At 34.4% G+C, this 24,524-nt stretch overlaps 2 protein-coding genes across 5 annotated transcripts in view; one reads left to right on the forward strand and one right to left on the reverse strand.

Annotated features, from left to right (window-relative positions):
* The window catches only part of IFT80 (intraflagellar transport 80), a 120,310-nt gene that overhangs the window by 26,779 nt on the left and 69,007 nt on the right, over window positions 1-24,524 (forward strand). For all 4 annotated transcript variants that reach the window (XM_032407323.1, XM_032407325.1, XM_032407326.1 and 1 more), the window contains 4 exons: window positions 973-1,041; window positions 8,265-8,374; window positions 14,012-14,101; window positions 15,063-15,200. In XM_032407323.1, coding sequence (XP_032263214.1) covers window positions 973-1,041; window positions 8,265-8,374; window positions 14,012-14,101; window positions 15,063-15,200 — 407 coding nt within the window. The remainder of the gene's footprint in view (window positions 1-972; window positions 1,042-8,264; window positions 8,375-14,011; window positions 14,102-15,062; window positions 15,201-24,524) is intronic.
* Window positions 1-24,524, reverse strand: part of CUNH3orf80 (chromosome unknown C3orf80 homolog) — a 128,373-nt gene that overhangs the window by 9,833 nt on the left and 94,016 nt on the right. The gene's annotated exons all lie outside the window — the stretch shown is intronic.

The raw sequence follows: 24,524 nt of genomic DNA on the forward strand, positions 1-24,524 counted from the left end.
TGGGAGAGGGAGAAGCAGGCCTCCTGCGGAGCAGGGAGCCCGATGTGGGACTCGATCCCAGGACCTTGGGATCATGACCTGAGCCGAAGGCAGACGCTTAACGACTGAGCCACCCAGGCGCCCAGGGCTGCTTAAATGTTCTAACAACATAACAGCAGGCCTCATAAGGGAGTGATCCAAGACAGAGAAAGATGGTAGCTACAATATATTTTATGACCCACCCTTGGAAGTCATACTCCATCATTTCTACCATATTCTATTAGAAGCAAGTCACTAAGGATAGCCCAAAGAAGAGAGAAATTATGCTCCACCTATCAAAAGGAAGAGTAACAACAAGTTTATGGATATGTAATCAAACTACCTACCTATCCCCTGGGCTTTCTTTAGGACTTTTTTCAGTGAGTTGTTTCCTCTCCTGCCTATTTTTCAATTTGTCCTTTTCCATTGGTTTCTTTTTCAGCATATAAATGTGTTCACATGTCATCCATCTTGAAAATTGAGAAGAATGAAATAAAAATCCTGCCTTTAACAAATGATTCTCTCTAGAGAATTCTTTCTTTCTTCTTTTAGGCAAGCTGTTCAAAGAAAAGTCTACTACTTCACTCCATTCAGTCCCCAACTCATTGGAGTTTGCCTGCAACTCTTCTTATTGCACTGAAAGCACTTGTCTTAGAATTCTAGGATGGAGATTTCAGTGAAAATGAAAGCATTATTTGAATAATATACTCATAAGTCTTCTAAGATTAAAGGAAAAAAGAAAAATTTTTGGCATGGAAGTTAGGCTACTCTGATAGAATTTTTTCAAAGTAATTGCAATTAAATTTTACAGTTATGAAGCACTGTCATTTAATGAGTAAATTGTGCCTGAATTTTAAATATGTGTTAATATAGATATACTGATTTTATATGCAAATTTAATGTTTAAATTTATTTCCTATAGATAAAAATATCAATTATGTTTTCTCTTTATAGTTGGAGAAGATGGACAAATAAAAATCTGGTCAAAGACTGGGATGCTGAGATCAACTTTAGCTCAGCAAGGTACGTTTATTAGTCAATTAAGATACCTTAATAGTTCCCTTTAAAAACTATTATAGTTCCTAAGACTGATTTAGGTAAGGTTCAAAGTCTGAAATCTCTTATTTTTTTAAAGATTTTATTTATTTATTTATTTGAGAGAGAGAGAGAGAGAATGCACATGAGTTGTCGGGGGAGGGGAGAGGGCGAAGGAGAGAATCCCAAGCAGACTCCACTGAGTGGGGAGCCCAGTGCAGGACTTGATCTGACGTCCTGGAGATCATGACCTGAGCTGAAATCAAGAGTTGGATGCTTAACCAACTGAGGCAGAAATCTCTTATTTCTATTTATACTCTTACTTTCCATGTTGCCTGATAGGCCATGGTAACTGTATTATTTGAGCCAAGAAATATAAGAAACACTCAAGGGCTTTTTCTTTTTTAGTGAGTCTATATAAATGCAGTTAAAGGCTGATGATTCTTTTTAAAATAATTCTGAATCCTTACGAGCATATACTATCTGGAATAGGATTGGGTGTCTAGTTAAGTAAATAATAGTAATGGAAACATTAGGAGTAACTCCTTACTTTAAAAGTCCTAATAACCTCATAATATTATCATCCTTTCTAAATTGTATTTTACATTTGATATCCATACTAATGTAGGGGAACAGATACCCTGATGGTCCAAAACTTGGTAAGCTGCAGCTGCTTAGAGTAGCATCTCAGTTTTCCATGTTAATTGGAAAGAAGTGCCCATAAAGTCAGTTCAGTGGTCATTCCTGTCGGGATTTAGATTACATATGATTTTTTCTTCTGTGTGTGTACAGCAGATTTATTTTCCTAATTAGATTTTACCTAGAAATAGTAAAGCAGTTTTCATGTTGAACTGAACATGTATCAGCTGATCTTCAAAGACAGGTAGCAGACTATTCTTGAGAAATATATAATAAAGTTATATTGTGAAGCATCTCTGGTAACTGACTTCCAAATGTCCAGATTTCATTAAAAAAAATTTTTTTTTAATATTTTATTTATTTATTTGACAGAGAGAGAGAGAGAGCACACAAGTAGGGGAAACAGCAGGCAGAAGGAGAGGGAGAAGCAGACTCCCCGCAGAGCGAGGAGCCTGATGTGGGGCTCGATCCCAGAACCCTGGGATCATGACCTGAGCCGAAGGCAGATGCTTAACAACTGAGCCACCCAGGAGCCCCCAGATTTCATTTTTAAGTCACGTTTACTCTTAGGATAGTGTTAAAATAGTTACATTTCTTTAGCTACCCATTAACCAAATTTTAACAAAGGGTAACCATAAATACCTGGTAGTGGTTATCTCCTGAGGTTAATATTTGAAGCACTCCCTTAATTCATTTCTTAATGATTGGAGATGGATATATAGATAGAAAAAGTCATGGTCATCACCTCCTCTAATACAGAAGAAGCATTAATCCCAGTTGGTTTTATTTTGAAAAATTTGATTTAGTTTAAAAACAATTCTTACTGGGACCTTTGAGGAGTTCTTTATCCTTATTAGAGAAACATAATATATGGACCAGGGATAATTATAATTAAGCATTGTGTATTTTAATTATAGGCTAAATTGTGTTATGTTGTATATTTTAATTATAGGCTAAAATTGGAATAGAGTAATACTGCAAACCTTTGAGGACATTTCCCCCACATTATATTCAAATGGAAGAATGGAATGACAAAAACGGAACCTGTCTATAATGAATTTAGTAAAGGAGGTGAACTGGAAATGTAAATAACTGTAGCATAGGCAGGATGTTTTTGTTATTATAAGGTGCTGTGAGAGGACAGGAAAGCAGAGATTATCACTTTGGGGGGAAAGAAAGTATCAGAAAGGCTTCCTGGCAAATACCGGAATTTTTTTTTTTCTTTTAGGGGGGGTTTCAGGGAAGGGCAGAGGGAGAAGGAGAGAATGAATCTTAAGCAAACTTCACGCCCAGCACAGAGCCTGATGTGGGGCTTGATCTCACAACCCTGAGATCATGACCTGAGCCGAAACCAGGGGTTGGATGCTCAACTGACTGAGCCACCCAGATGCCCTTGGAATATCTTTAGATTGAGCTTTGAAGGATAAAGAAATTAGGGAAAGAAATGGGCTTGTTGGCAATGGAGTGGAGCTGTGAAGGAAGTTAGGTGATCAAAGGCATAGGGGCAAACAGCGTAAGGCATGGAAATCAGGTGAATGGGAGCAGACCCCTTGGGCCAGAGGGTAGGCTGTATGAGGCTGTATATCCAGAGGGACCAAGACATTGATAGTGTTGGATGCTAAATGAAGAGGTTTTGATTTTATTCTATGAGCATACCAAACCTTAAAAAAATAAGCAGAAGAATAAGAGATAAAGACTATTTCTTAGGAACATAAACTTAGCAGTAATATGTAGGATAAATTAAAAGAAATAGATTAAATGGGGTGGCCAGCAATAGACACATGAAAAGATCTCAACATCACTGACCATCAGGGAAATGCAATTCAAAACTGCCTGTCAGAATGGCTAAAAGAAAAAAGAAAAAAACAACAAGTTGTGGTGTGAAGATGTGGAGAACAAGGAATCCTCATGCACTGATGGTGGAATGTAAGTTAGTACAGCCACTGTGGAAAATAGTATGGAGGTTCCTCTTAAAAACAGAAATACCATATGATCCAGTAATTCTACTACTGGGTATTTACCCAAAGAAAATGAAAACACTAATTCAGAAAGGTATATGCATCCCTGTTTACTGCAGCATTGTTTACAATAGTCAAGATACAGAAGGAACCTAAGTATCCGTCAGTAGATGAATGGGTAAAGAAAATGTGGTAAAAATGTACAATGGAATATTAGGCAGCCATAAAAAATGGATGAGGTCATTTCACGTGAGACAACATGGATGGACCCAGAGGGTATTATGTTAAGTGAGGTAAGTCAGAGAAGGACAAATACCATATGATTTCACTCATATGTGGAATCTAAAAACAAAACAAAAGAATAAGCAAAAAGCAGAATCTGACCTATAAATATACAGAATAAACTGATGGTTGCTAGAGGAAAGGGGATACGGGGATGGGCAAAATGGTTGAAGGGGAGTGGGAAATATAGGCTTCCAGTTACGGAATGAATGAGTCACAGGAATACAAGGCACAGCACAGGGAATATAGGTAATGATATTGTAATAGTGCTGTACAATGACAGATGGCAGCTACACTTGTGGTGAACATAGCATAGTGTATAGAGAAATGGAATTACTGTGTTGTACACCTGAAACTAATGTAATATTGAGTGTCAGATACGCTCAAAAAAATTAAAAATAGTAACAAAAAAATAAAATGAAAAAAAATGGGGGTGACCAGTAAGGAGGTTATTGGAATGTTCTATGCTAGTGTGTATTGAGATTTGGACAGAGACAGTGATGATAGTTGAAAAAAAGTGAATAGTTCTTAGTGACTGACAGGAATGAATATCCTGTAAGAGGTAAAGAATTCAGAGAGAAGAATAAATGAGGGGATATGTGTAGAGGGATGATAGTTTTGAATGTGTACAGTCTGAAGTCTTTGGTGCAAGTGGAAATATTGTGTTAGGGTTCAGAGGTAAAGGCTGAAATATTAATGTGAGAGTCAGTTATAGAAAGGTGAAAGGTGAAGCTATAGGGTAAGTTGTGATCCCCAAGGGAAAAGTATCTGAGAATAGAAACTAACGATACAAATGCATTCATTTAAGCTTTTTCTCTTTACTAACCGAGTGACAGATATAATCAGAGTTGCTTTTTTGTGGAATAAATCCCACTTGATTGCTTACTGTTAATATATGTCCCTACAAATAGAATGAAAGGGAAATAATTCTTGGTTTTTTAATTCTTTATGATTTGTCAACCAAAAAAAATTGAGTTCCTACTATCATGAACAACATAATAAACAACTGGTTGCTTATTGCATTACAAAGTAATTTCTAGTAGTAGTAGGTAATAGATAGTGATTGTATAGTATCAGACTCTGCTCTAAGTACTTTACTTATATTCACCCAATGTAGACTTATATTGCATTCAAGGCAAAGATAGCTAATACTTCATTGTAATAGTGAAGAGTTTGTTTCAAAAGCATTCTTAAAACATGCAAAAACATTTTTAGGGGCTACTTTTTAGTATGAGTGTGAAAAACATGGTATATTTGACCATGTACTTCCTTAAAACAATCGAAATACATTTTTGTCTCCTCTTCTGTGGTTTAAAATGCCTTCAACAGGTTGAAAGAATTTAGATAATTTGTTTTACAGAGAGATAAGGGTCTGACATTTAACACAACCCCAGGTGCATGTGGTTTCTTAAAAAATGTCAAAAAGGTCACATGATCTTAGTGTACAAAGTCAGAAAAACAAGATATTTTTGAATGTCTTAACTGAAATGGAACATAAATAAAAATTCCCAATATAAAAGGCAAGAAATTATTTAATTATTATGAAACTACTTTTATTTTTTGTCCATTTTTTTGGGTTAGTGTTAGAATTAATAACATCACATAATTTGCTAAACTTTTTGTTGAAAACTTGTTTAACCTGCAGGCTATAGTTGTTATTTTCATACTGAGTTGCAAAGTGAAGTGTAGCACTGAGAGTAATTCAATGCTTAATAAGCATGTTTTAAAAAAAATATTTTAAATATTACAGGTTTGTTTGAAATGCAAGTGGGATGGATTTCATCATAATAAAAATCATTATTTTCTTTATGAAGCTAATTTTTCCAATTCAGTAATGATGTTCATCAGAACTACCCAAATTGGAAGTTGTGTAGTATATCTCCTTTTGGAAAAGAAAACATTCATATACACAGTAGTTTTACACTTAACATTTTATTATAAATATAAGAGATGAATATAATGAAAACTTCTCTTAGTTCTTGATGTTATATCCATTTTAAATATTAGTGGTTAGGAAGATTGAACTAATGAGACTTAGCTATTTATCTTATCTCTCATAACCCCATAGTTAAAAGCTACATGTTATAGCAAAGGAATTACTTAACTTTTCCTCTATAATCCTATTTTGTTTTATACTATAAGTTCTTATATCTGTTTTTTTAACATTATTATGGTTTAAAAATATTTTATAATCAAGAAATGAATAAACTCCCAAGTCCCAACAGGGAAGATAAATATTCTGAAGATTTATAAGGTTTATAAGCAAGGAAATGGTGCACAGCTGACTTAATGAGGCCACAAATTCAATGTTAAAGAGGACAAAAGCGTCCCTAACTCCTCATCCTATACCCCAACTCTGCCTTTTACCACAACTAAAGGGCTAGAGTCACATCCTGTATAACTCAATGGGAGTTGTATTTACTGAATTATTTCCTTGGGGGTAGATGTTTGTCATCCTTTAATGTACACCCCAGGAAAGTGTAATTTTACTCATTGTATTCATGATGATTTGATAGTCTTTAATTAAAATATATTAATTTACTTTTTTTCACAATAATTACAACTTATAATAATGGAAATAAAGAAGATACCTATAACTCCACCACCCTATCAAAAAGCATTCAGTCTCTATTCCCTTCCTGTACTCATCAAGAACCACATTTGAAATATCTGAAATTTTGATTTACATTTTCTGGGGAGTTTATTAGAGTTGTATCCTGTTTGGCAATTTACTTGTGAAATCCAGGTCAGCTCCTGGCTACTTCCAGAGAATATTCCAAGATAATGTACTTACCAAGAACAGAAGAAGTGCCTTCTGAATGAGGTTGGCCATTTGTGAGTTCCTCTGATACAGAACAATCCTAGATGTCATTGAATAGCATATTTAGACCCAATATAATATCTAACCTAAATCATGAAAGGCATGCTTCAGGGGTTTTTTGTACTAGGTCTGTTGTAAGCTAGAATTTTAAATCCCTTAAACCGCTGAGACTTGCTCACAACTGAATTATATTCTGATTGGGAAGAAAATGGCATGAAAGAAGTAGGGTGCCACTCGAACACAAGCCTTTATCTTCCTGAAATTTACTCCCTGTTGATTACTGATTACTCCCTGTTGATTAGCACCAGTTGGGTTTCCCATTTAGATGAACAATGAAATCTTATTGATTACCCATAAATCCTCAGATTCAGATTTCATTTTACTAAGAATGTCTTATTCATTCACAGAAAGTCAACTGCTACAGTAGTCTGACTTAGGAGTTCTAGACAATTTTTGAAAGCGGTTTTAGAAATATAAATGGGTTGATATTTCATAGATTAATTGTATAACCTTGATTCACTTTCCTAATGGATGGTAACTGGGTCAGACAGTGGAATACAGATTATTTAATGCTTTCAATAGATATAATATTCATTTTTTTAAAAACTAGGTTCAAATAAAGTACAGCCTTCCAGAAGATATTAAATAATGTAGAAAGTCATTGAGTTAAAAAATACATTCCTATCCTAAGAAATTGAAAACAGTGTGAAATTTAAAGTAGTTTATAGAATGGTACATAAGTCAAACGTACTTTTCCCCTGAAAGTGTTAAGTCAACTTCATCCTGGTTATGGGATATCTGAACCCTTCGTAGCCTAGCTTTCAGGCCAAAGCCACACTTGATAGATAGCAGAACTTCCCCTAATCTGATATTTAATTTGTCATTTATAAATTCATAGATAGGAGGGATAGATCATTTTGGGGTAGGGTGATTTCTGTCCATTAGAGAACTGCTTAAGCAGCAGATGAGTGGTAGGTGTATTTCCTGTAGTAGCCTCAGGAATGGGAATTAATGAATAAGGTAAATATACCATGTATATTTTTGTATGGAAAATTTAAGTCAACTTATGTATTGAGTCAGTTTAAGCACTGATTGCTGTTGGTGGGAAATGATAAATCATGACTTTTCTGATACTTTATATCTTAAAATAATGAGGTGTACTTATTTTATATATGCTATATGTATATTATATATATATTTATATGTATGCTATATTTCAATAGCATACTATATTGAATTCCTAAAAGTTCCCATCATATTTTCTAAGCAAGATCAAAATTAGTTAAAAACAGTGTTTCTGTTGCTTTAGTAGATTTTCAATGGTCAGTATTAATTCAGTCTGTGTTTCAGTATCAGGCTATGCTCCAATTTGAAAGGGCCATTGAATAAGAAGGAAATGAAATGACACCCCACATTGCTTTTTTGATCCTCTTAACTATCTCTCTTATTATAAGGCATAATAATGAAAATCTCTTGGGTTTTTTTTTTTTTTTTTCTTTTCCTTTTTACAGGAACACCAGTATATTCAGTAGCGTGGGGCCCTGATTCAGAAAAGGTTCTTTACACAGCAGGCAAGCAGCTGATCATTAAACCTCTTCAACCAAATGCTAAAGTTTTACAGGTACTTCTCAGGCATTTGCAAATTGTTATCAGGATCTGTTGGACTGCTAAGTGAGAGGTCACTTTCTTAGGAGTCTCTTTCTTCTGGGTGGTCTTTTTGTCTGAGGCTTTTAAGTGTGTGTTTTTATTAACCTGTATTACAGAATAGGGGATATCTGGTTATATTTCTAACAAGGTTCACTTCCTCCTTATTCCAACTTACATTATACCAGTAAATCATAAATGTGTTTTGAGTTACTAAATTGTCACATGATTTGGCGTGATAGGCATCTTTAAATTTAGCAGAGTCAGCCTCAGATGTATAGATTTGAGACAAAACAGGACAAAATCATAAAACTTTAAAAGCTTGTTTAGACTGTGTTTCTTATCATTATAACTAGCATCCTCCTCTTCAACATCATTTATTCAATACACTTAAGCTTTCTCTAAAACCTTAGCATTCTTTTAGTATTTTTAGAGTGGAGGGTTCGTCAGTGTAATGTTTAGAACAAGTTAGGTGTATATAATTTTACCAAATATATAGAAGCAAAACAAGGGTGACAGTTAAGACAGGTCAGAGTAGGACAAATTAATGGAAAACCTTTAAGCCTATATTCAGGATTTTGATGTTTGATTTCAGTGTTAAAAGGCAGAGTCATTTTCTTCATATTTTGATAATGACACAGTATAGTGTGGTTAATAAAAATACAGGCTTCATACTTAGTCACCTGGTTTCAGATGTTCACTTATTTACCTAAATGTAACTGTAGGCAAGTTAAAAAATATCTGATTCTCAGCTTTCTCATCTTAGTTGTGATGCTAATACCTACTTATAGGATTGTTGTGAGGATTAAATGAGTTAAATTGCAAAGTGCATAAGACAGACTATACAATAAGCATATTGAATGCATACTGTAAGCACTCAATATAGAGTAGTTGTTAGTATAGATGTTACTGTGTGAGTTATTATGTCATCTCTACCTTTTAGTCAGCCCTTATTAAATTAGAGCCAAGGAGGCTGGAAAAAAGATGTAGAATGACTGGGTCCTAAGTAAGGGATTTGGTGTTGGAGATTGAGCAGCTACAATGGGTATAAAAGTGTTTTAAGAGCATCAGATTTAACAGTTAAGTACGTATAAATTTTGGGGAGTAAGGAAATAGAAATGACATTGAGTTTCCATAATTTTAACTTCTATGTAGATTATGCTATATATATTTCATAAAGTCAACATGCATTTACATTTTTACTGCATGCAGAACACTCTGCTAAGGACCATGGTACAAAAAAGAAATGAAGATACAAGTCCTTGCTTGCTCTTAGGCAGCTAAGGTAAAGAATTTGGGCAAATGGAAGAAGCTGCAAAAGAGAACTAGTTCTGCCTGCCTTTAGTCAAAGTCCTTCCATACTACTTAAACTCCAAAAATCTGCTTTAAAATTATACAGCAAAACAGGCAAGATGAATCTTTTGGTTTATAGTTACATGATTTATTGAGATACCTGTAATTAGGCTTATATAAATGAAAGTCAGAAAGATACTATATATTACCATTGGTAAATTATAGTTTAGTGGTTTAGTAGAATCTTTGGGCCAGCACATAGTGGAGGGAAAGAAAAGTATCCATTGCCAAAATTCAGCTAGAGTGGAAGAGGAGTTAAAGTATAATTAGTAACTTAATGCAAATTTTCTTTTTTTTTTTTTCTTCGTAAACTAAAGCTGCAGCAGTTTTCCTTGGGCATAAACATATATTCAAATTTAGATTGTCCACAAAAAGAAACACTTAATTCTTGCTTGTAGAATACAGTTTAAAAGTATACACCTGATTTCCCTTAAAAGCTCTAGGGACTCTTCTAGAGACCCAGAACTTGGTTTTATAGTGAGGAGACTTCTGTTTATTTATTCATTCAGTGAAAATGTAGTGCATACATACTATATACCAGATACTACGCCATGTGTGAGGTAACTCAGAGTGAAACAGAACATAGTTCCTGCCCTCAAGGAGCTTGTTGTCAAAGGAATTTCACAAAATGCCCAGTTAATTGAGAAATAATTGAAAACTATCTATGCCTTATGTGTAGTATACAAATATGTGTAATATATAAACTGATAATCCTAAATCATAGTATACAGAAAGTTTAAATCATATTTTGTTCTTAACTTTTGAATATGCAAAAATTTATTTTTGTAGCTTTGAAATGAGACTCTTGAGAATCTCTGTGTATGTGTACCTATATATACCCATATCTGTGTCTATGAATTATTATTTTTATCCTTGCAGTTTATTTCAGGACATTTGTATTAATTTGGCAGTAAATTGTGTGAATTAATGCTTTTAAAGGATATTATCAAAACATTTGTTTCTGAGAGTACATATTTTTATATATCTTGAATAAAACAAGCTATGAATTACTGCTTATTCTTAGAGCTTATTTGACCCTAATTTAATATTTTACCGTGTACATTAAGAACAATAGGATGGACTGTTGTTCAACATAGTACTGGAAGTCTTTGCCTCAGCAAACAGACAATAAAAAGAAATAAAAGGCATCCAAATCAGCAAGGAAGAAGTCAAACTTTCACTCTTTATAGATGACATGATACTCTATGTAGAAAACCTGAAAGACTCCACCAAAAAATTGCTAGAACTGATACAAGAATTCAGCAAAGTCGCAGGATATAAAATCAATGCACAAAAGTTTGTTGCATTTCTATACACCAATAATGAAGCAGCAGAAAGAGAAATCAAGGAGTCAATCCCATTTACAATTGCACCAAAAACCATAAAATACCTAGGAATAAACCTAACCAAAGAGATAAAAGATCTGTACTCTGAAAACTATAGAACACTTATGAAAGAAATTGAGGAAGACATAAGAAATAGAAAAACATTCCATGCTCATGGATTGGAAAAACAAATATTGTTAAAATGTCTATACTACCCGAAGTAATCTACACATTCATTGCAATCTCTGTCAGAATAACACCAGCATTTTTCACAGAGCTAGAACAAACAATTCTAAAATTTGTAGGGAACCACAAAAGACCTTGAAAAGCGAAAATGTTGAAAAAGAAAACCAAAGCTGGAGGCATCACAATCCCAGACTTCAAGCTCTATTACAAAGCTGTCATCATCAAGACAGTATGGTACTAGCACAAAAACAGACACAAAGATCAATGGACAGAACAGAGAACCCAGAAATGGACCCTCAACTCTATAGTCAATTAATCTTCAACAAAGCAGGAAAGAATATCCAATGGAAAAAAGACAGTCTCTTCAACAAATGGTGTTGGGAAAATTGGACAACAACATGCAAAAGAATGAAACTGGACCACTTTCTTACACCATACACAAAGATAAATTAAAAATGGATGAGAGACCTAAATGTGAGACAGGAATCCATCAAAATCCTAGAGGAGAACATGGGCAGCAACCTCTTTGACTTTGGCCACAGCAACTTCTTACTAGACATGTTCCTGAAGGCAAGGGAAACAAAAGCAAAATGAACTATTGGGACTTCGTCAAGATAAAAAGCTTTTGGGGTGCCTGGGTGGCTCAGTCATTAGGCGTCTGCCTTCGGCTCGGGTCATGGTCCCGGGGCCCTGGGATTGAGCCCCGCATCCGGCTCCCTGCTCTGCCAGAAGCCTGCTTCTCCCTCTCCCACTCCCCCTGCTTGTGTTCCCTCTCTCTCTGTGTCTCTCTCTGTCAAATAAATAAATAAAATCTTGAAAAAAAAAAGTTAAAAAGCTTTTGCATAGCAAAGGAAATAGTCAACAAAACCAAAAGACAATTGGACAGAATGGGAGAAGATATTTGCAAATGACATATCAGATAAAGGGCTAGTATCCAAAATCTATAAAGAACTTATCAAACTCAACACCCAAAGAACAAATAATCCAATCAAGAAATGGGCAGAAGACATGAACAGACATTTCTGCAAAAAAGACATCCAAATGGCCAGCAGACACATGAAAAGATGCTCAACATCACTCGGCATCAGGGAAATACAGTTCAAAACCACAATGAGATACCACCTCACACTGGTCAGAATGGCTAAAATGAACAACTCAGTAAACAACAGATGTTGGTGAGGATGTGGAGAAAGGGGAACCCTCTTACACTTGGTGGGAATGCAAGCTGATGCAGCCACTCTGGAAAACAGTATGGAGGTTCCTAAAAAAGTTAAAAATACAACCACCCTATGTCCCAGCAATTGCACTACTGGGTATTTATCCAAAGGATACAAACATAGTGATTGAAAGGGGCACATGCACCCCAATGTTTATAGCAACAATGTCCACAATAGCCAAAATATGGGAAGACCCCAAATGTCCGCCGACTGATGAATGGGTAAAGAAGATGTATGTATATACACAATGGAATATTACCATTGAAAAGAGTGAAATCTTGCCATTTGCAATGATATGGATGGAACTAGAGGGTATTATGCTAAGTGAAATAAGTCAGTCAGAGAAAGACAAATACCATATGATTTCATTCATATGTGGAATTTAAGAAACAAAATAGATGAACATAGGAAAAGGGAAGGAAAAATAAGATAAAAACAGAGAAGGAGGTAAACCATAAGAGACTCTTAACTATAGGGAACAAATTGAGGGTTGCTGGAGGGGAGGTGGGTGGGAAGATGGGTAATTGGGTGATGGTTATTAAGGAGGGCGCTTGATGTAATGAGTGCTGGGTGTTATATGCAACTGATGAATCACTAAATTCTGCCCCTGAAACTAATACTACACTATCTGTTAACTAAATTGAATTTAAATAAAATCTCGAAAGAAAAAAAAGAAGGAACAATAGTTGGGGATGGTCTATAGAGAGAGAGCCCTTAACATCAGTTACTCTTTGATCTGAAGTTAATTGGCTCAGACATTAAAATGTACCTATGGTCTTCAAGGAAAATTAATTCTTTTTTAGTTATATTATTCTGCCTAAACATGGTAAAACTCATGTGATAAATGGGCACGTGAATTGATTGTATTTAAGAGCAAGAAGGGATCCATGCTTACTTTCTAGATTATCAATTTCTGGGTGACATATATGTATGCATTCTATATATATGTATAGAATATGTACATATCTGTGGAAAACATCCTTCTGTTATATGGTAACAGAGGTTATATGCAGAGGTTTCTTATATAGTTCAGTGACTAGAGACATGAAGGTAAAGAGAATGAGGCTTAGGAAAATATGCAGAAGAGAATGAATAGAGTACTAAAGAAGATGGTCATATAATCAAAGTTTTAAAAAAAGACAAGAATTAGTAAATAAGAATGAAGGCATTATCTTTAATTGAATCAACTGTATAAAAGAGAGCAAGATTTGGATTCAGTCCAGTGTTATCACACACACGTCAAGCTTGGAATAGTTCAATAGCAAGAGATTTTCCATCTGGAATCCAGGCAATTGAGGAGATTTATAAGGAGGTAAGCTATATAGCGGATGTCATAATGCTAAGTGTTTTCATTACTTTAAATCAGAAATGAAACAAGCAAATGAGGTTATGCATAACAACTATCAAAGGAAGATAGGAATCTCCAAAGACAGAACAAGAGAATCATTAGAGAGGCAAAATGTCTTTTCTTAAAAAAATAAAAACTTTTTAGTGCTCTTGAAATTATAATTAATATCTTACTTTTTCTCATAGTGGAAAGCTCATGATGGCATTATTCTAAAAGTAGATTGGAACTCTGTCAATGATCTGATTTTGTCTGCTGGTGAGGACTGTAAATATAAGGTATGTGATTTTTGAATTTATCACCTGGTTGAAAGAATTAAATTTAGGTGAAAAGTGTTTAGCAAATAAGAATATTCTTTTAGTCCTTTACTTTAGCTATGTCTTTTAGCTCTAATAATTTAGCAAATTGTTATTTTATAATTTTAAGTGGTATTTTATTTTATTTTATTTTTTTAAAGATTTTATTTATTTATTTGACAGAGAGAGAGACAGTGAGAGAGGGAACACAAGCAGGGCGAGTGGGAGAGGGAGAAACAGGCCTCCTGCCAAGCAGGGAGCCCGATGCGGGGCTTGATCCCAGGACCCTGGGATCATGACCTGAGCCAAAGGCAGACGCTTAACGACTGAGCCACCCAGGCGCCCCTTAAGTGGTATTTTAAAGTGTTGACTTTCTCATTGACCTACCTCACTGACGTATAGAATTTGATTTAATGAGTAGCAACATAAATAAAACTCCCTAGTTTTACTGGTTATTTAAATCAACTCAAGTGAAGTTTTAAAAATCAATCTTACTGGTTTATTAAACGTTGTTCAGCTTCAGACCAAAATAATTTATACTGAAAATAAGATTCAATGTAACTGGAGTTAGAGGAAATTTAGCTGAAATAAATACTTTTAGGGAAAGTTGATAGAGCACTTACTGAGCAAAAAAATTTAAGCAAAAAACTGAACATTTCAAAATTTACTGTTAAATTTAAAAGGATTCAAAATGTGTAGGCTATATGATTAACCAAAGATTTAGTGAAATTGGAAAATTATCACATGTTATAAAATTTTTTGAGATATTTAGGATTTAAAGAATATAGCTTTTCCCCCCTTGTGTGATAGTAAAGACATTTAATTACTACTGTAATAAAGTGATGATTTCTAAATCTTTAATCGATACCTTACCATTAGGACAAACTTCTTTGTAATAATGTGGTGACTGTTATAAAAGATTTTTTAAAATTTGCTTTTTTAGGTATGGGATAGTTATGGCCGCCTTTTGTACAACTCACAACCTCATGAGCATCCTATTACCTCAGTTGCCTGGGCTCCAGATGGAGAGTTATTTGCTGTTGGATCATTTCATACTTTACGCTTGTGTGATAAAACTGGGGTAAGTTATAATGGTGAACAATCACAGATGTGCTGTCATAAATGTGGTTATGCACAACACACCTGGTTCTCAATCTGTAGTGTATGTGCTGCCGAAGTGAGCGCTGGTTCTCAATCTTGAAAAAATATTTTCAATGAATGCATTTGACTGCATCTTTCTGATTTGTCTTCTGAATATATTGGTTCAATCAATTCCAGATTTATGGGACCATATAAACTCTTTAAGTTGAATCTGAAGAATGGGTACATTCTCTATTATTTGTCTTTATGGAAATACTGATTTTAAGCATGATTGTAGAAGATGGTCAAGTAGTTAAAGTATTAAAATTTATACCCAGCCAATACGGAGAATTCAGTTTTTAAACTTTTTTTTAACTGTCAATATGTTTCATATAGAAATTTTAGTTGCATGTTTTTGGCATGGAATTAATAGTAAATTTTAAAAATGATCATTTTAAAACCAAAGGAGTTGGGTTTTTTTCAAGAATTCATGTTTGAATACATGGGGGACTTTTTCCTCACAAGAGAGTATACCCTTCTTTGTACAAATTCTGTTTAGAACCTAGACAAACAGCCAAGCTCAGCAGCATTCATCCGTTGTACTTGAATAATGAGTTACTTCATCAGAGTGTTCCAGAAGCAGCTGAGTGATGAGTGGGGTTATTCTGTACTATTCCTAACTAAGAGGAAATAATTGTTCTGTGGCTTTTTTTCCTTGAATGCAAAGAAATTTAGAATTATTAAAGCTTCATAAATGATCTGGTTTATAAGTTTTCTGGTTATTTGAGAGGATTCTCTCTCCCTCTCTCCCCACTTGCGTGTGCTCTCTCTCTCTCTTTAAAATAAATAGATAAGGGTGCCTGGGTGGCTCAGTCAGTTAAACAGCTGCCTTTGGCTCAGGTCGTGATCCCAGGGTCCTGGGATTGAGTCCCACATCGGGCTCCCTGCTCAGTAGGGAGTCTGCGTCTCCCTCTCTGTCTAACCACCCACCCCCGCTCATGCTCTCTCTCTCTCTAGCTCTCTGTTCTCAAATAAATAAATAAAATCTTTGAAAAAAAATAAAATAGATAAATCTTTAAATTGCCATTTTGATGAAAATATTTAAAATTTAAAAATGTGGGGTATTGAATTGATCTGAATAACTGAATTAAAGATTTACTTTATTAAACACCAAACCTATTATCAGAATGTTAACTATTCTGGAAAAGTAAACTTTCTAAAAGGATTTTTCTTTTACCTTATTTGACTGAATAGACTGAAGACACTGTAATAATTTTTTAAGGACTTGAGATTAACATTTATATATATTTTCTTTTATTCAATAGACATCACATGTATACTGCTTATCAGAGTATTTTAGAAACTGGGGATAGAGAGATGTAAAGATTTTCACTCAAGTTGTTGACAATCTAGTAGAGAATCAGGCTATAAGACTCATAGTACAATGTGATAAATGCTATACAGGAGGTTTGTTTTGTGTAAGCACTGTGAAGGTATGGAAAAGCTTAATTCTGCCTGTGAATATTGATTGGAGAGCTGAGGCTTGAAGAATTAGTAGTTCTTCAAGGAGACAAGTTGGGGATGAGAGTTGCAGTCAAAAGGAACCTCTGGGTATCCAAGTATGGTGCCTTTTATGCAATGTCAATAAAATTTTGCATGGGATAGTACCAGGAGATAATACAGAAAAGTTATTCTTGGACCAGATCTATGTTTGCCATGTAAAAGAGTCTAGCTTTTTAAAATGAAGGTATTTTCTGTGAAGCACTCTTAGGAGTTACGGTAGGGTAGAAAGGAGGTGAGGGGGTTGAGCGCCTGGTCATATTCTCTCGAGCTGCAACCAGAAAAGCTCTACATTAATCAGTTTTACTATTTGAGCATCCAGTATAAGATTTCCTTTGAACAGTTAAAACAATGAAGTTGGAAAACTGGTATGTTAGTCAGTAGAGAGCCATGGATGGTGGCTAGTGACATGATAATATTCAAATGTTGGAAATATTGCTTTGGTATCAAAGGAATAGTGGTACAGGAGAGGGAAAAGAGCTTACAAAGGCAAGGAATTACAGTCTGTTAGAAAAATTAAAAATAGTTTGGATTTTATCCTCGGGCAGTAGTGAGCCACTGATCCATTTTAAGTAGTGACCTTATTAGATTTGGCATTTTTGGGGAAGCGTACTCTGAGGTCACCAGGGAGGATGGATTAGAGGGACAGTAGACTGTAGGCAGGATGGCTAATTAGAGGCTTTTGCAGTAGTACTTGCAGTACAAGTAAGTGATGTTGTAATAGGGAATAGCAGTTGGGATGGGAAGAAGTGGACAGGTTCAAGAGATAAACTCTTGCTATAAAAAGTGGGAAGAATCAAGAATAATTACCCAGATTTCAATTTGAATGCCTTACTGTCTGGGTGCTGGACTGAGGATAGTGCCTTCTTGTGGTGTGGTATAATTGGTACTGGCTTTGTGTGATATAATTTTATTAGATCCCTGTGCAGTCATTACAATGATAAATCAAGTTACCTAAATTTCAGTGTTCAGAAGTATCACCTGGATATTGCTAAAATACATATTCTTGGGCCCCCATTTGCAATGTGATGAATCAAAATCTCAGTAGAATGGGGTCCAGGGAGTTGCCTTTTTAAGAAGTTTCCTGGTTACCTTTATTAGGTAGTCCTCAGACCACACTTGAAGGAACACTTAAGTAAAATGTGTGAGATGTTTGATTATTCCTTTTGAGTTCTGAAAGTATTAAAGCTTGCCCTATTACAGAAAAAATGCTTTAATTTTAGAGACGAAAGAGTAAATGATAATGAAGGTGATACCAAAAGAGTAGTCTAATTGAAAAGATTAAGTATAAAAAAACTCATGTAATTTATTCTTCTGATTCTTCCTTAGCATCTGTCTCATTTAAAATTTCTTTGGGGATATAATATTTTGTCTCTCTCATAATCTGTAACTTAAAGTTGTGTAATTAACAGTAGTCATCATTTCCCCAGGGGCATATTCTGTGGCCGAATTTCAGTATTAGATATTGTAAGAATCTAGTCTTCAGGAATGATCTATACTCTATCATTTTGCTACAGGGAAAATGTTTATAGTATATGAATAATGTATGTGATGATATTGTCTCCTAATTTTCTAAACTGACTCAGAATAACTGGTTGTAAATACTATTGGAGCATTTATATTCATTGAATTACCAATGGAAATTCAATGGATTTTTTTTGTTTCATTTTTGCCTTGCATATTTTCACAAAAATTATTTGGAACTCTTTTATCTGATCATTTTTTCTTTTTGCATGATTTTTATTAACCATATTATATCTCCCTTCATACAATTATTTTTTAGATTTTATGAATTATTTGATTAGACAAGGACTATTCCTAAAGTAGTTCCTAGGAATATATATATGTATATTGATTTCTTCAAACATTTTTGGAAAACAGTTTGACACTATGTATCAAAATTAGCCAAGAGATATACATATACTTTCACTACTCCAGTTCCAAAAATCTATAGAAATCATAGGATAAAGAATGCTCAATGAAATGTTATTTATAATTTAACAAATGAAAAGCAATCTAAATCTCCAACATTAGGCTGTTATTTAACTTATGGAATATAATTATTATTAGAAATGATAATCTACTTTCATAATGCCATGAAAAGATTTTTAAGATACATAATCAAAAGAAAAAAATAGTTACAAATTTTGTGCTTAGGATGGTCCAATTTATATAAAAATGTATATATCTCTCTATATATGGGTGGAAAATAGTCTGACAGAATGTAATACATAACAAAGGTTATTTCTGGAGTTTGAAATGATAGGTGATTTAAAAATTTTTTTTGCATATCTGCATTTTCTAAAATTTTCAAATAAGAACAATGCTTCATTTAATTTTTGAAGAGGAGAAAAAACTAGATTTATCCTTTTGTTTGCAAAATCCATTCAATTCTCTAATCATCTAATTTGGCCTTCTTGCTTTTTGGAAAAAAGTATTGTTTTCTGAAGCTATTTAAATAGATGTATACACACACACATATGGATATATATATTTATATACATACATACAAATGTTAAAACATGGAAATTACTTTTAAGGTGATATAGAACATTACATGTTTCTTGAGGAATAATTCTCTTTCCTAAGATATAAATGCTGTAAGCATTTTGAGTCAAAACCAAATTACCTGTAAGTACTTTTTGCATATCTTTAAAAAAATGCCAAGTGGCCATTGCCCCTGTGGAGTTTACTTTCTTGTTGCTAAGACAGATATTAAATGATTGATTACACACTCAGTTATTTAATTACAGTTGCAATAAATTTTACAGGGAGGTACAGGCTGCTCCTAGAAATGGGAACTAATCTGTTTGGAGGGTCAAGGCAAGTTAATGTGATGAAAGGTAAGCAGGGCAATACTTATTGAGATTCTTCATCTTTTCTACTTAGCAAGTAAGTGGTGTCAACTTAAAACCAAAAATGTAAGTCTGTTGGTGTTGGATGTTTTTCTCACACATTTGTTTATCTCTTGAAAAAACCTGCTAAGGCCTCTTTTAAGAAGTAACTACATGTTCTCTTCAACCTGGAAGTGTCACTCTTCAATGTAGCTCATTTATTTTTTCTCTCCTAATTTGCAACTGAAAGTTTAAATAGTAGTAATCATTTATCCAGAGCCAGACTTTGTGGAAGAATTTCAATATTAAATATAAGAATCTGGTCCTCAAGAATGATCTGTGCCCCAGGTTTTGCTACAGATTTATCAGATTTCTATTTTGAGAGCTCTTCACAAATTTTTAGTTGAGTGCAGTGTTTCTTAACATTTTATTAAAAATTCTTATCTAGGCTTCCTTGACAAAAATTAGATAGTAATTTTATAAAATAAGCTTCAAAGAATGATGGTGATGTAAACTTTCAGGTTATCTGTGAAATATTAAGCCTAGAAAAATGTGATTTTTGTAAACATTTTATTTTAATGTTTTTCAAGAAATATTTCTAGTGGAGAGCAAAAATCTCAAACACTTGGAGGCTGCTAATGATAGATTAGGTTTTGGTTTGAATACATTTCATACTGTAAAAGTGTGTAACTAGATTGATGACAGGAATATTGAAAAAGCAGATTTTTTAATTGAAATATAGTTGACACACAATATTATGTTAGTTTCAAGTGCACAACATAGTGATTTGACAAGTCCATATGTATCGCTGTGCTCACCACAAGTGTAGTTACCATCTGTTGTCATACAATGCTATTACAGTACCATCGACTGTATTCCCTATGCTGAAAAAGCGGAAATTTTTATATTTTTGTGAATAGGTATATTACTCTAACTCAGTTGTTACACAGTAAACTTAATATTGCCATTAACTTTCATCTAAAAATTATTTTATTTTTAAAAGACCCTCACTGAGCTGATATGAAACTCTAGTTTCTATTTATATCTTCTTTTTAATCAGACAGTTACCTGTATTGATTCAGAACCCATGTCCTGGTTCATTTTTGTGGACTGTGGCTCAAATATCAGTTTCATTTTTAAAGCCATTGCAGTGCTATTCTGATCTGCCCTGTTTTTAACCCAGAGGCAAATTTGAAACCTAGGTGGTATTTCTTCCACACTGCAGTATAGTTGTCATAGTGTTACTGGGTTGCATGTATGGGCTGCTTGATGGTGTTCCAGAGACTTCATACACAGACTTAAAGAATATCTTTCTGTAGCTCCCTTCTCTCCATAATCCTACCCCAACTCTTTTTGAGAGGAGTTGGTGCTGCCTCTTTGCTGTCATTGGTGCAAACTGGGGATGGCAGACAGAGCCCTACTTGTCAGTCTTTGCAGTGCACATCAGGGAGGGCCCCTGCTTCACTAGTGTAGGGCTGGAATGGTCTGACTGAGATCTACCTCATAGTCTTGGCAGCACCAAGTGGGGAAGAGGAGGGGTGCCCCCTTTGCTCTTTGAGTGCAGGGTGGGAATGTTCCATAGCATTCTATCCCACTGTCTCCACAGCACACAGTGCCTAGTGGGGAGGGTGCCATGGCTTCTTCATGGTGTGTTCCTGGAGTTAGGGTAGTTATGTCAAAAGGGTTCTGTCCTGCAGGGCCCCTTCTACCTGGTCTGTTGCCCAGAGAGAATGGGCATTACTTGGTGCTTATTTTGTCTCATATACTACTTGGAGTTAATATTATACCATTTTGTGTAAAATATAAGAACCTTGTGTCCATATAACTCCATTTATCTACCTCTTGTTTATGCTATAGTTGTCATAAGTATTACATCACACAGCATATTATAATTTTTGCTTTAGAAGTCATATTCATTTTAAAGAAATTAAGAGAATAAAGGTAGTCTTTTATATTTACTTACATGTTCAACATTTCTAGTGCTCTTCATTTCTTCCTGAAGATCCTAGTTTCCTTCAGCCTGAAGTTTTCCTTCAGCCTAAAAATCTTCCTTTAGGCATATCTCAGTATACATGTGTTGGCTAAGAATTTTCTTACTTTTCGTTTATCTGAAAATGTCTGTTCACTTCATTCTTTTAGGACGTCTTCACTCAATTTAGAATTCTGAGTTGACAGAGTTTTGTTTTTTCCTTTGAGCACTTTAAAAATATTGTCCCACTTTCCTTTGGTCTTTATTGTTTTTGATGAAAAATAAGTGACTATTTGTATCATTGTTCTCCTGAATGTAAAGTGGTATCTACCTCTGGCTGCTTTGCAGATTTTCTCTTTGTCTTTGGTTTCCAGCAGTTTGATAGTGTATGCTTTCCTTTGTATTTGTCTTGTTTGGGATTCTGTAAACTTTTTGAATATATAAATTTATGATTTCACCTAAGTTGGACAAATTTTGGCCATTTTTTCAGATTTTTTTTTTTCTGTCCCATTCTCTCTTCCCTCCCCTGCTGGAATATACGTTAGGAATTTTTTAGAGCTTTGATATTATCCCACAGGTCAACAAGGCTCTATTCATGTTTTTCCAATCTTTTTTCCCTTCAGATTTCTTTTTTTTTTTTTTTAAGATTTTTTGTTTATTTTTTAACAGAGAGAGAGACAGCGAGAGAGGGAACACAAGCAGGGAGAGTGGGAGAGGGAGAAGCAGGCTTCCCGCCGAGCAGGGAGCCCGATGTGGGACTCGATCCCAGGACCCCGGGATCATGACCTGAGCTGAAGGCAGATGCTTAACGACTGAGCCACCCAGGCGCCCTCCCTTCAGATTTCTAATTGGATAATTTTTGTTGATCTATCTTCAAGTTTACTAATCCTTTTATTGGTTATCTCCAATCCTTTCATAAGCCTGTCCAGTGAATTTTAATTTCAGATATTGTAGTTTTCACTTCTAGAACTTCCATTCGGTTGTTTTTTCATAGTTCTTATTTCTCTGCTGAGATTTTCTCTGTTGTTATATATGTTCAAAATAATATTTTCCATTAAGGCCTTGGTTATAATAGCTTCTTTAAAATCATTATCTGCTAATTCTAGCATTTTGTCATCAATTGCCTTTTCTCTTGTGCCATTTTTCTTGTATGTTTGCATAATTAGTAATTTTGAATTGTATTCTGAACATTGTGAACAATACATAGTAAAGACTCTGGATTCTGTTATGTTTCTCTAAAGAGCACTGACTTTTCTGTGTGTGTTAACAGGGAGTTAACTTGACTGAACTCAGACTTCAGTCTCTGTCTTCCTTCTGGTGGAAAGATGAATTCTCTGTGACCTTTTTCTTTCTGGAGTTTTCCCCTCAACTTCCATCTGTGTGGTCACTGAACTTTATCCTCTCATTTCTCTGCCAATGACAGCCAGTTTCTATCTGAGGTTTAGCCACCATTCTTGGCACCAACTAGGGTATGTTCTTAGGTAAAAGTTTGTAAAAAATGGAAATTTACTCAATACTGTTTCCTTTTTTCAACGATTGACTCAAGTTTCTCCCTGCTTTTTTTAAAGCAGCATTTTTGAGACATAATTTATATACTATATATTTTACCCATTTAAAGTATACAATTCAGTGTTTTTAAATGTATTCATAGGGTTGGGCAACCACCACATTCTAATTTTAGAACATGTTCCTCTCCTCTAAAAGGAGTCTCATACTCATTTACTATCAATCCCTATTTCTCCCTACCCAACTCCCAGCCTCTGGCAACTACTAATCACCTTTCTTTTTCTATGGATTTCCCTATTCAGGTCATTTCATATAAATGGAATAATACAGTATGTGGTCTCCTGTGACTACATTCTTTCACTTAGTATAATGTTTTCAAGGTTCATCCACATTGTTTCATACATCAGTCCTTCATTCCTTTTTTATGAACAAATAATATTCCATTATATGAATATAACACATTTTGTTTATCCGTTCCTCAGTTGGTGGACATTTGGGTTGTATCAAATTTTGGTTATTATGAATAATGCTGCTAAGAATGTATATAAGTCTGTACAGACATATGTTTTCATTTCTTTGGGTATACTTAGGAATGAAATTACTGGGTTAAATAGTAACTCTATCTTTATAACTTTTTGAGGAACTGCCAAACTGTTTTCCAGAGTAGCTGTCTGCCTGCTTTTGATTGCTCTCCAGTGTTCAAGTAGTTGTTTTATTTCTTGTCTAGAGTGACTAGGTGTTATTTGTGAGAAGGCTGATCTGATAGCAGCTGTTCTACCACTATCATTCCTTACATATCAAGTTTATTTCAAATAATTGATCATGAGTTTCAAAACATTAAGTCTGCATATTTGAGGGTTATGCTGACTACTGCAGTGATTCTCAAAGTGGAGGAGAGTAGAGGAGCTACCTGCTTAAGATTCTCTGTTCAAGAAATTATCCAGGAAAATAGCAAAATGACATGAATAGTTCACAAAACAAATGCAAGTGGCCAATAAAAACATGAAAGGATGTTCAATTTAACTCATAGATAAATATAAAATAAAGAAGTAATGATGTGTTTTACCTAATAGATTAAAAAGATTAATAATGACTTAAAAACCTCAGATTCACTCAAGTAGGAGGAAATGAGGTCTCTCATTTCTCACTGTTGGTGGGAATGTGGGCTGATTCAACCTTTTTAAAGGGTAGTTTGATAATACATATCCAATATCAGATGTACATATCCCTTGACCAGTAATCTCACTTCTAGGAATTTACTCTAAAGAGATCATTGGACAAGTACATAAAGTTGTATGCATAACAGTTTCATCGCAGAATTTTTATAATAGTAAAAATTAGAAATAAATGTCCACAAGAAGACTGATTAGGTTATTATTTGATTATACCTAAAATGGAATACCCTTAACATATTAAAAATGGGGAAGAGAGATTATGTTTAATAACCTGAAAGATA

Source organism: Phoca vitulina, unplaced genomic scaffold, assembly GCF_004348235.1.
Source record: "Phoca vitulina isolate PV1807 unplaced genomic scaffold, GSC_HSeal_1.0 scaffold8, whole genome shotgun sequence".
Lineage (NCBI taxonomy): Eukaryota > Metazoa > Chordata > Mammalia > Carnivora > Phocidae > Phoca > Phoca vitulina.